Source organism: Periplaneta americana, chromosome 12, assembly GCF_040183065.1.
Source record: "Periplaneta americana isolate PAMFEO1 chromosome 12, P.americana_PAMFEO1_priV1, whole genome shotgun sequence".
Classification (NCBI taxonomy): domain Eukaryota; kingdom Metazoa; phylum Arthropoda; class Insecta; order Blattodea; family Blattidae; genus Periplaneta; species Periplaneta americana.
This window is the reverse complement of record NC_091128.1, coordinates 77,394,326-77,408,198: the sequence shown is the minus strand read 5'-3', so window position 1 is coordinate 77,408,198 and position 13,873 is coordinate 77,394,326. Positions and strand designations below refer to the sequence as shown.

General features: G+C 34.8%; 1 protein-coding gene across 1 annotated transcript in view; it reads right to left on the bottom strand.

The window, feature by feature from the left end:
• LOC138710584 (UDP-glycosyltransferase UGT5-like) overlaps positions 1-880 on the bottom strand; it is a 29,677-nt gene extending 28,797 nt beyond the window's left edge. The window contains exon 1 of the mRNA XM_069841576.1: positions 777-880. Within this exon, the coding sequence (XP_069697677.1) occupies positions 777-785 (9 nt within the window). The 5' untranslated portion in view covers positions 786-880. The remainder of the gene's footprint in view (positions 1-776) is intronic.
• Between the last annotated feature and the right edge of the window lie 12,993 nt (positions 881-13,873).

The following is a 13,873-nucleotide window of genomic DNA, read 5'->3' as shown; positions in this document are numbered from 1 at the left end:
AAAGCAACTTTTGTTATGTAATATTGTAATAAAATCAATAATAATCAAGATATTTCGATTTATTTACTTCAGTCCCCCTTATAACATCCCTTTTAAAGAAAGTATTTTGAATGCCATAGCCTATAGCCGAAAATCTAAGTCGGATCTGACTTATTTTACATACCAATTTTCGTAGAAATCGGTTCAGCCATTATCGCGAAAAGGTAACAAACATACAGACATAGGCTATGTACAACTTACTTATGCCTTTTAGAGAACCCGGAAGTACTGTACATTACCGCCCTCACGTAAGCCCGCCATCGGTCCCTATCCTGAGGAAGATTAATCCAGTCTCTACCATCATATCCCACCTTCTTCAAATACATTTTAATATTATCTTCCCATGTAACTTACGTCTCGGCCTCCCTAAAGGTTTTTTTCTCTCCGGCCTCTCAACTAACACTCTATATGTATTTCTGGATTCGTCCATACGTACTACATGCCCTGCCAATCTCGAACGTCTGGATTTGATGTTCCTAATTATGTCAGGTGAAGAATACAATGCGTGCAGAACATACATACATAGCGTACAAACAAAAATCTCAAAAATGCAATTTTCGGTCTCAGAACAGATCATTATAACTTACATGTTATCAGCAATTTTATTTTTGTAAAAGAGAAAATTACCAGAAAAATTTAGGTTACAGTTTTATTAGTAGTACCAGTACTGTTACTATTGTGATTTATACTGTATGTTTACACGAATTACTACAATAATTAGCCTATGTTGTACTTACGGACATCATAGCTGTCAGGTCGGTGTATGCCGAGGTAGTAGGCTTACCAATACGATTCTTCAGTTGGTCATATCCTTAAATTAGCCTGTTTCACTATATATTTTTATCTTATCGAGTGATTTATCTCGATGCAAACTTGCTTACGTGGTATGAGATTGCACATTTGAGTTGTAATGGGATTATTTATTCACGTTATAAACATAAAGGACACATCATTGCTTTGTTACTCTTCTACAGTCGTATTAATGACCAGCTACAGAGAACTCCCAAATGTAATGATGACACGTTCTTTCTTATTACAGTGAAACTTCTCTGAAATACCACTCCTATTAAGAGACCATCCCTGGTAGATATTTATTTTTCTCAGTCGATGTAAAAACCCATCAAGCAATTGTACTTTTTACTCATTAAATTTCTAACTACTTTACTGTATTAATCTTAGGATTTACCTTGCTCGACTAGTTTCGAAGTCTTGTGCTTCATTGTCCAAAGCCTAGTTTAGTATTTTTTATTTCCATTTAAGGACCACTGCTCTCACCGACCACCGACCGGCCATTGAATACCGTAGCCGTTTTCTTAATTCTTATTTTAACCTATTTTTAGAGACCAGATTTCAAAATTAAAGTGTAGTATAGGATATTTCAAAAGTCAGTTCAAACATTAAACCGCTATAGCAAAAAACATCACAGTGTTGGGCAAACAACGGAGTTTATAAAACATTGGGAAAATGTCCGCCGTTCTCTTGTTCAACGTACAGCATTCTGTCTGCGACACCATGCACAGCATTTTGCAGACAATGTCTTGAAATATTAATAATTTCTTGCGAGATGGCATCTTTCAGTTGCAGTAGGGTTGTTGGAGGTATCAGGAAAACTCGTTCTTTAAGGCAACCCCACAACAAAAAGTCGGCCGGATTGAAATCTGGAGATCGCGGAGGCCATATTCTTGTTAGGTACAAAGAAAATAATTATATTTGATATCCAATAAATAACCATTACGTTGATTTTGAAAAAAAAAAAAAAGCAAACCCTATTATATGCCATGAAAGCCTACAGAAGTAATACCCCTAATACTCATTTCTGTTAGAGGCTGAGTTGACCCCAAGATTATAGTGTCGCCAGAATGATTAGATAAATGGAGAAAATCCATGATCTAACCCGCGATCTTCTGGCTTTGCAGACTGTTTTCGAATAAATACCCATTAGCTTTTACTAAAATTACAAAGACACCTAATTTCCCATGGTTTTGTAGATAGATATCATGTCTAGAGCTATTTTCTGGCATCAGGAATATTTAAAAAATCCGAAAATATATTATTTTACGTGATAGTATTTTGTGTTTATACTTCTTATAAAGAAATATTGAAATTAAAAGAAAACAGTATGAAATCTTCCACAGTACTGTTTTGTCCTTTAAAGATTCCGTTTGAATTCGCCGAGATGAAAACAAACTATATTGGCATACGGTTTTTATATCTGGGGAATTAGCAGTAGCATATCCAAAATTCTCATTCTAAAAAAAAAAGCTATACGCATTTTAACAGGGTCTGCATATGACGCTCGATGTATTCAGGAAAAAAATTTTAACCGTCATAAATTTATATATAGCCTTCATATATTTTCCAATGTCTAATGAAAATTAAGAAAAATCTTAACACTTATCACCCTAAAACAGGAGTTCATCACTATAATACAAGGTACAATTCTTGTCTTTCAGAACCTAGATTTAGATTAATAATAATAATAGTAAACTGCCCCCCCCCAATTGAGGGTAGCCCTTACGGACTCAGTATATTCTCAAAAAAAATATTATACATATGTAAACATAGATATTAAATTTTAAAGAAGGGGAACAAAGAAAAGGGCGTGAAAAATTACAATTTCTATTAATGTGGCACCATGTGATTAATTAGGATTTGGCAGGATTTTTTTAACACAATTATCACAATGTCATCCCTCAGAGATGTTGGCAGAGCAAACTGCCGTCGAAATTCTTCGAAAAAATCTGGTATAGTCCCTCGAGCACCTATGAGCAAGCCGAATACCTCAACGTGAATTAAGGCATATTTCAGCTTGAAATAGTTGACTGTAGGCTCATAGATCGACTTCTTCTCAAGGTGGACCTCGGCTGACTGATGACATTCTACTTCAAAACGTATCGTGGGGTTCACAATGATGCCCTGTTTAGTATTTAAAAAATGATTCAATTCCATTGCTATAACAATGTTTAATAAGTTACCACAAAAGGCACATGTTGCAAGTTATATACAATTTAAAATCTGTTTTGTATAACTGGTTAATCAACCATTCATTCTGTAATATTAGTGAATTTCTTGACTCCACTGTAAATATATTCCAAATTTATAAGCTGTATTGCTCTTTATTGTTACGATTATTATTAGTATTGGTTATAGTTATTATTATCAGTATTGTATTCCATTTGAAGAGTACGCGGGAAAAACGATGAATGTCACATTTCTGTAAGGATTAGATAATGATCTAATTGAGTGTATAACTGCAAGATGTAGAGCTGTTTCTATAGAAAATAAAGGAAAGGATTACTGTATTCGTGATGATAATTCTCCTTTTTACCATTTTTCATAAGAACAACATTAAATTTCGCAGTGATCCATTGAATTAGATAATGACATCAACCTTAAGAAAACTGTGACATTCATCGTTTTTCCCGCGAACTCTTCATTTGTATTGTTGAATTCATCTGTTTTTATATTTTATGTCAAATATTATTTTATATCTCTTGTAATTTAGTATATTTTATGTGTCTTACAACAAACTGTTACTCATGACATTAATAAACGATTGATTGATTGATTGATTGATTGATTAATATAGAGTGGTGACTTCGAGAGATTGGCAGAATGTTTCATCATCTTTTTTACGTAAAATGTGGTTTTTATTATTATCTGTCTGTCTCTGTAAATATCTTGCCTGGCTAATCACCTGCATGATGTATGCATTCTTCTAAAATTGTATTATCATACTGGTATAGAGACACGTATATAAACGTAAGTGATATCGAAGATGTCTTTTAGTCTTGTTTTCTTAGAAATACGAACATTTAAGATAACTGGTAAATAAAAAAAATGAATGAGCGTCCTCCCGAACATGACATAATCATAGGTCTCCTTTATTTTACACTTGTTACAAGTTTCGCAACAAATTTGTTCCTTTATCTTGTTGCGAATGATATTACTCTTTTTATTTATTATTACTGGAAAAACATGATGAAATCATTAATACGACCCATGCAATTTTAGTAACCTTAAAAATATTAGTAGATCGTCATAAACTGCACAGAGCTGTTCCGGTCTCACAAAGTTTTGTTTAATTTAAGAAATGGAATTGAAGATTGTGATCCCAAAACGCGTTCAGTCCATTTTTATGAAAGGACTGGGATAGTTTTTTTTTTTATCCACCGATTAAAGATGAACTAAACTAACTGCCGCTCTCGCTCGTCTCGTAACTCTCGTGCGTTTCGAGTCTCGCTCGTCATTCTCGGAATAGCATTTGGTCGCCGTGGAAAGATTTCGTAACTTTGAATAACATAAATCATTGAAATAAATAACATTATAAATGTTTAATTGAGACACACAAATTCCACAATTTGGGACATCTGGCCGAAATCTACGGCTGACCACTAGGACCCAGAATATAAAGCAGAGGTTAAATTAAAAATACAATATGATTGCGGAGAGAATATGGAACAATGATAAATTTAAAAATAAAGTAAAATTTGATTTCGGAGAAACATGAGATGAAAACACATTGAAGAGTAATGAAATGAAGTAAAAAAAAATTACATAGTATTTTACAAGTGATTGTGTAAAATGGATAATGAATCTCTCAATACCATTAGACAAATTTTGTTAATGTCCTCATTAGAAAATTTAAGAGAAAGGAGAATGGTTTTGGTTAACTTAAATGAAGTTCCCCTAGCGCCAAAAAGAAATCCTTTCACTTCCCATGTATTAATATTCATTTTGTATCTCTCACTGAAGTGAGGAATACATGGGTTGTAAATAGACTTCTTTTCATCATTAACGTTATTGGCTTGTTGATCATCCTTCTCAAAATGGACAGTGGGGTCAAGAATGAGGCTTCTTTGATTCCTGCGATCGATGGCTATAATGTCTGCTCTTCTCGTTGACCCATTCTCAGCCAAGCAGTACACTTCTTCGTAAACCTCCCACTTTGCCTTCCGAAGAATGGTTGCGATGGAGCTTCTCACTTTATGGTGGCGATTGTTCCTCAGTAGTTCTCCTTTAGGGCAATAACCCAAAACATACCCAAGGGTTTCTACTTCGCTGCATCCTGGATGACGACACTTTTGATCTTGAAAGGAACGACCTGGCACCGATCGTACTGCTGCGATGTTTGTGGACATCTTTATGGCATTGGTCCACTCTGAGGATGATATCCCTCTTCTATTACTAATCCAAGAGTTGTTTTTTGGATCTTCACTGTAAGTTACCACTCCTTTGCCTTTTTGTGGAAGATGACAAAACAGAACAGTATCTTAGTTATCAAAATGTTCTCGTTCTATTATATTGTGATATTACCTATGACTATATAAATAAAAAAAAATAATTCTCAAATAAATTTGCATTTCTAAGAAACATAGAATAGAACGTTAAATAAAGCGTTAATATCTTTTTACTTGAGATTGTACACTTGATCTCAAACATAAGAAAAGAAAATTCCTAACCTTTTAATAAGAGCCTAGCAATTAAATAAAGATTGGGGAACGGATTATTATACACTGAAACGTAGAGATACTGTTTCATATAGGCTACTTGATTGTTTATACACAGGCCTATATTTTTTTATTGGGTTATTTTACGACGCTGTATCAACATCTAGGTTATTTAGCGTCTGAATGAAATGAAGGTGATAATGCCGGTGAAATGAGTCCGGGGTCCAGCACCAAAAGTTACCCAGCATTTGCTCGTATTGGGTTGAGGTAAAACCCCGGAAAAAACCTCAACCAGGTAACTTGTCCCTACCGGGATCATAGGCCTATATAACAGTTGCCAAAGTACATAAAAGTTAAGTTTGCTATAAACAACTGTGGCGACGTTGCTGCTTGACGTTCGAGAGTTGATCATTGATCACTCCCGAAGTCCCGAAGTCTTGAAACACTCACAAGCAGTCTTTACGTCGACGCGACATATACAACATTGTCGTGCGGGTTTTCGGCTTTGCGGGCGCTGTTAGTCTTGCTTTCTCGATCGTTGTTCAACTCTACCACCGATCTACTGACTGAGTGCGTTTTCAAGTGACATGCACTAAAATGGACTGGATAGTTTCGAGTCCCACTCACTCGTTCGCTGAAACAGCCAGTGAGACGGTGAGTGGGTTCTACGTCCAGTTAACAAAGACCACAACACGCAATGTTGCTATCTAGCGTATCAACTTTTATGTGACTTTTTGTGATTTTTCTTGAGATATTACGAATGAAAGTTGTGAGAATGTAGAAAATAAAATCGGAGAACAAATTAATTTTTAATATTTTCGTCGTTACTTATCGTTAGCTGAATACATTGATGTTACACTTATCATACATTATTATAATGTATGTATGTACCATGTTAATTAAAACAGGGATGTCAGAACGCTGAATTACGTGCTCATACTACAAGCAACACAAATCCAACAAGGTTCACTTACCAGCAAGATAAAGTACAATCATCGCTCTTAAGGAAATGTTGTGCGGGTTCTTGAGAGCACGCAGTACAGGCGTTTTGACATCTCTGAATTAAAACATAAGGTCCTAATTATTGTTATTTATAATGAACACTATATTGATCATGGGTTCTTAAGTATTGAATTAAAAGATATTACCTTATTAGTTATTACATTGTGCTAATCTTTGAGAACATGTTCAATTAAAATTAAGCAAATTAAAATTATATAAAATGTACAGTTTATAAACATTAATTTTACTTAAAAGCCAAATTGGCTAGTCTCTTACATTGAGACAACTCATCCTGCCTAAGGTATTTTCGTGTTTTCCTAAGGCGTTAAGACAAATGTCGGGATGAGCCCTAAAAGAAATGGGCCACGGACCTATATGCTCTTCCCCATAAAATCTCCCCCCTTTCTTTTCTAACAAACGACTTAATGCCCTAGTTCAGAGTTTATAAAATTACTAAATACATGTGCAAGGTCACTCATGTAGTCGCAATGCGAAAGGACAGGGAACCTTCCAAATTGCAGATTCAGAATCCACGGCGTCTCTCCTGGCGGTCTTCACTTGCCTTGTCATCGAACAACAGACGACAGAGTCTTCTCGACTCCCCCTGCACTGCGAAATGACACAGTTCATTTCAATGTGCAGATTTACACCAGCCATCTCCTCCTCGTCCCGTCCCGTGATCACTTGATCACATTTCCGTCCCCCTCGCGTATGTGGTACCTAAGAGGTTACGTCCATTTTCGGTTTTCCCCTTCAAAATTTTCTAGAGCTGATTCAGTGGAGCAGCGTAACCCGGAGTGAGACTAGTGGCCAACAGGCTTGGAGCTCACATCTTTAGTTTCGTACAGCCCCCAACCCCTTGCAAGGACGCGTTTGTGTACCTTTTAAATTTGTCCTCCCAATTCTCCTCTTTCGATTTTTCGATTTTTCGACATTAATTTTATAATGTACGCAGTTACTTTCATTAAAATTATAGCCTTCAGTACCTACATATAGTTTTCTATATAGGTCTAAATATATTTTAGAAACTAATTTTATCAATCTTTCTATCAATTTGATCATATTTCAAAAGATGTAATTTCTTTAATGCCACTAAATCACTCGTAATTATCAGTTAAGTTAAAATTATTTTACTTCAACAGATTTTTTTCAAAGAGAAAAGTCACTTTAATATTAAATTAGCTTTCTTCTGCTCAGTATCATATTATTGAAGTTTAACAATTTGAAAGCACAATTTAAAAACTATTACTCATTTGCTTCTTATTTATGAAAGTTCAGTTTAAGTTGCTGTTAATTCATTATGAGCACATCTGTTATTACCACGAGGAATATCTTAATTTTAAATAAGCTTACGTTATTTTCTTCTTTGGTTATACTTTTACTTCACAGGGGCATTTAAGTTGTAAAATAAATTAATGTGGAAACCGGATAAAAACACATTTTCTTCCAGATGACATTGTATTTCTTACTATTGTAGTATGGGCATTTGGCGTTATTTTCTCAGAATCCTTTATTGACAGATACACAGTAGCTCTTTGTTTGATTTTTACTCAGTAAGGAGATTGAAATTGTATAAAGTAATTACTTTATTAGTTTCGTACTTTATTTCATTATTATTATTATTATTATTATTATTATTATTATTATTATTATTATTATTATTATTATTTACTACATTATAAAATTAATTTATTTATTTATTAATAGAAACAATGTTGTATTGTTGAAATAAATGCATACAGGAAACTCGAATTTCTGTTAAGGCTGGAGCAATGTAATATTCTTGTTTTTATTCTGTAAGCGATAGACTTCGCAACAGTGCTAGTAAATGGGACAGGAAAAGCTTAAGGGGGTGCGAGTTTCTGAGTCTGTTTGGGTCCCAAACTGTCCGTACCGTCACGCGTCTGAACTCCCAATGGACTTTCCGAGCGAGTTAGTGCAAATGAACTGAGACTGTCCTATTCAGTACGGTACAAATGGGCGAGCAATATAGGTTCTAGTAATATAGTGCCCTTGAACGCCTCAAACATGCACAATAACACAAACTTTTATACAAGGATTGGCGTTGTTTTGGAAGAAAAGAAGCTTAAAATACAAGATTAACGATAGAGGTGTCAAACATAAATATACAAATAATAAAAATGGCCAAATGGACTGAGTGAGTTTTGGGATCACACTGTTCTCTGAGGTCATTGGCGCCGACTTCAGAAGAGTAGTGACTGCTGTTGTCTCCGTGCTCGTTTGGGTAGGTGGAGAACAAGTCAATCGCCCCATGCAGAAAGGGCTTCAGTCACAAATTTGGGGGGGGGGTGGGAAACGAGATATCGATGGAAATCATATTTTTATGGGTGACTCCATCGGCCTGTGCAGAAAGGTATTCAGTCCAATGTTTGTAAAGATAGAAGCTGAAGCGTCAGGCTCAGAGTTCTATGCAGAAATAATAATATAATAATTTATTTATTTAATCTGGCAGAGCTAAGGTCAGTAGGCCTTCTCTTCCGCCCAGCCGGTTACATAGTTATTACATTAATATCTAGACCTTAAAACAACATGAAAGTAAATAATGACAGTTGGATGAGTAATGTTAGTGTGACAATAATAAACATTGGTAAGAAATAATGATGATAATAATAAAAATAATAATAACAATAATACAAATAAAAATAAATAATAATAATAATGAGATATTTTAAATATTTATTCTGTGATATAAGCTTATGTAACCATTAAACACTGAGAAACTTATAACAGCTACATTTATTAACGAGAATTGTTAGCAAAATATTTCGTTAGGCTATTCTTAAATTGGTTTGATGTCTGACAGTCCCTGACATTACTCGGTAGGGAATTCCAAAGTCGAGGAACAGCCACAGTGAAAGAAGATGAATATGAGAATGTTCGGTAGGAGGAATATAGTGTACAGAATGTTTTTCTTAGTTTTCCCAAAACTAGGTCTAATGGACTGAAGCCCTTTCTGCATGGGGGGATTCATTAGTCCTTTAGTCCCGGTAATTTTTGAAGCTATAACAAATAAACAGCTTTGCCACATTGTGTTGAGTACTAGTTACCGATTTATGAGTTGCAGTAGCCTAAAGTCGCCTTAACTGTAATCCGAGTGTTGTTAAATCTTCAAAGATATACATAACATTTACGAATACGTTGTATCGTCTTTAATTTTTTGTATCTGGAGTTGAATGAATGCAATTGCTGATAATCATATAAAAATGTCTGGTCATTAATACTCACACAATAATAATTATCAGAGACCGGAACCTTGGCAGAATGCCTTTTTGAATGTCTTAAATCTATCTTCATTTTGAAAGTAAATCTGTACGATTATACCTTTGTGATTGAAACTTTACAGTTTTATGTTGCCCTTTTCTGCCTTTTTTAATATAAATCCCTAATTTACAAAATAAATGCTTTTTGCCTTTATTTGATTATTTATCTATTATTTATTAATTTTTTATTAAAAATTGCCTAAGCTACAGGTATATTTTAATTTATTTCTATAACCGCTACAATGAAAGTGACTTCACCGAATCTATATTATTGTCTTTCAGTCAGTTCATATTCTCTTTGCAACAATGAGTGCTGCCATGCAAAAATGTAACATCCTAGATCATATATACCCCAGATAGGTCGGCCTTATAGGCTTTGACGTTAACAACTTTTGTCCGGTTTACAACGCTGCCATCTAGTTGTTACATAAGGAGTGACGTCATAATTCCCACTTGAATTGCATTAGCGACTGTACTGCTATCTCGTGTTCGTTTACGGCGGACGGGTGGCGATCCTGGCGGTTGTTCTCTTCAAAGTGCAAACGATTTTAACATAGCGATGACCTATCTGTTACATATATGATCTAGGGTAACAGTAAGCGTTTTAATTATTATTATCGCTTTTGTTTATTTGACAAGGCAACAATGACTGCGTGTCTAACGTTATTTTTAACGGTTATTTTTCTTTAAGGTTTCATTGCGACATTGTTGTAGCCAGCTAAATATTTCATATCGCAACATATTAGTATATACAAACAAACACAAAATTGCATTTTACAAGGCTACTGGGAAGAAGATTTCTTTGCTTCCAACAGGGAAATTGCAACATCGAGTCGAAAATCTCAATTTGCATCGGACTTATGTAAAACTTTTTTGCTGCCGAAATCCCTTTGTGGAAAGTGCAAGGTTGTGGGTCTAGTGCAAAGTTTTTGTAATTGCCTTTTATTGCATATTTTAGCTATTTATGATACCCTTTTGCCTGCCTATTTTAATGATTCATAATGCCTAAACTTCCGGTCTCTGATAATTATATATGAAGATTTTAACTTACCTACTTTTAAATTCAGGAAAATTCTCCCGGGCTTTGCGATATTGTTTCTTGTAATTGCTGTGTTTTCCCATTATGCGATTAATATTATTAGCAGTTAGCACCAGAAAAATAATAATAGACTACCGTAGTCCGTAATAAAAATACATAAACAAACAATAGCGAGCGATAACGCATTTTTGGCGTCTTGACATTATTAAAATGCAATATATTAGTCATAGAAATACAGAGATGAGAATTCGAAGCATGATGCAACGATACTATCTAGAATTAACAATAATAATTACTTCCGATTTTGAAAATGGTCTGAAAACCTATGAATAATGCATTGTAAAAATGTAAAAGAAACCAAATGTAGTCTAATTTCGCACTTTTCATTTTTGAGATAGCTTAAAGGGCGATTCGGGGAATTGTCAACTTTATTACTAGCCAGTTGCTGCTCTTAAGTAGCCTAAATTGCGATAAATCGCCCAATCTGGGAACTCTGACAATAAACAGTTGAGATAATCAGTATTGTAACAGAAATATCACTTGAACTCGGCAACAATCGACTTCGAGTGTAACATAAACATGAGAGGCAGGGAATTGGAAAAATAAAAATGAAAATAGAATTAAAAAAAGTGAGTCCACATTCAGCGAACGTGGCACAAGTTAACATTCAGTAAACACATTCCCTTTAAAATCTTTAAATTCCGCCTTGGTTGGGAACCACTGGTTTAGATTAAATTATATGTGTCGCGGGATTTTAAATTACACCTTTAGTGTGCCACGTGTTGAAAACTATTCCCAGTCCTCTGTTACAACGTATTTCAGAACTCGTTCGGAACGAGTGAAATTGGTTCTCGATTAAGAGCAGAACTAGGAATTCTGAACTGTGGACGCATGCGCAATGATTTATTCTGAAGTGTTTGCATGTTGTCCTCACTATAATAATTAGCCCACACCTGTGGAGTAACGGTTAGCGCGTCTGGCCGCGAAAGCATGTGGCCCGGGTTCGTATACCGGTCGGGGAAAGTTAACCTGGTTGAGATTTTTCCCGGGGTTTTTACCCACCCCAAAATGAGCAAATTCTGGGTAACCATCGGTGCTGGACTCCGGACTCATTTCACCGGCATTATCACCTTCATTTCATTCAGACGCTAAATAACCTGAGATGTTGATACAGCGTCGTAAAATAACCTACTTAAAAATATAGATAATAATTAGTTGAAGGTAATATTATCGAAGAGATTTGTTTGATCTCCTTGGAGATGTTGCAACCGGTTATGGGCAACCTGTGTTCGGGAATGCAGAAATGCCTACACACAGAAGATGGCCACTTGAAGGACGTAATCTTCAAGAAATTACTTTGCCATTAGGTACTGTAAGTGTAGTGGCATAGTCTATACCAGGGCTGACAATTGGCTTCCCGTATGAGCAGTTTACCCGTACGGACAAATGAAATCAGTTTTGTTCCTCCGCGGGCTGGACTGCTACCCCTCTCTAAGGTAGCGGTGAAGGGGAAAGTAGGCAGTTCATTTCGTACAGATCAGGGTGAACTATGTACTACGTGTATCTCCATGAATGTCGCAAAGCAGAGAACTGCAACTGTGTTTTAACATTGATTGGAAATTGTTATAATTTTCTTTAAAGAATCAAAATAGGGAGATGCACAGTGTCTTATTTATAAACATATGTCAGGTGCAGAAAACATAATTTAAAGCGGCATTATGATGTGTTCCATGCTGAAAAATATATTGACGTCATTGGTGATGGAAGGATGAATTTATACGCTATACTGAGGACGTAAGGGTAAGTGGCATTATTTAAATTTATATTTATTGTACGTAACAATCTAAACAAAAAATCCAGAAGCATAATATCGACAATAAGAAGAATGAAGCCAAGACTAAGAAACAGTATGACGGATTGTAGGTTAAGAGCTGTAGTGAGGCTTTCTGCATCAAAGTCCTTTACAACATCAATTGAAAACATTACTAAAGAGAACGGAAGTAAACAAATCTAAGACCTTTGCAAATGTTTTTTTTTTCTCCAATAAGATATACTAAAAAGAATTGTATTCTGATTTTAAGAAATGTTGACGTGTATGAAATTTATGTATTTGTTCCTGTTACGTTAATTATTTTCACTGTATGTGTAACATTTGATTTTTGTTTGCAAATCACGCTTATGGTGTTTATAAAGTTTTATATTTGCAACTTATTCTGGGGGTTGTGTGTGGATGAAGTAGCCACCAAAACGTTAAAATATGGTGTTCATTTAAATCGGGTACAACTTGCCATTAAACCACTGCTCGTTGTGCAACTCAAACCAAGAAATGGATTCGGAACACCTCAAAATCTGTGCGTGACTGACCATGACAATATCTTTGAAAAATATTGGAATGCAAGAGGTCAAATGACTTTGTCAAACGCTTGACATTAGAAAACAACAACAACATATTTGCAAACTGTGATAATATTGTTTTGTACAGAAATTTAACGTAGAAGCTACGATTTCTTTACTATAATAATAATAATAATAATAATAATAATAATAATAATAATAATAATAATAATAATAATAATAAGAATATTATTATTATTATTATTATTATTATTATTATTATTATTATTATTATTATTATTAAAGAATAGTAAAGAATATTATAATTTACTAGAATGAACACGTTTAGTTACTATTCATTTAGTTTGTTTCTCTAGTTACTGTTCATTTTATAGCTATAATTTATTTACAATCACACAAACAGTGAGACAACTGATAATAAATAAGGATGACATTCTTTCACCACCGCGGCTCTAATGTTCTGCACAAGTACAGTCCTAAATTTTTTTTATGGTGCACGTCAGCACACAATTACCTCAACTAAATAACCAGCTGTTCCCTTACGGGCACGCTGCAGATATGTTTTGCCAAAGCGAGAAATAACTCCTTGCCAGCCCTGGGCTATACATTTCAACAACCATAGTCTTATGAAGGTTCGATGTATTTTTAAAGTAGCATTGCACGGTTATTAAAATCTCCCGTTACCACGTACCACTTCATATTAGGAA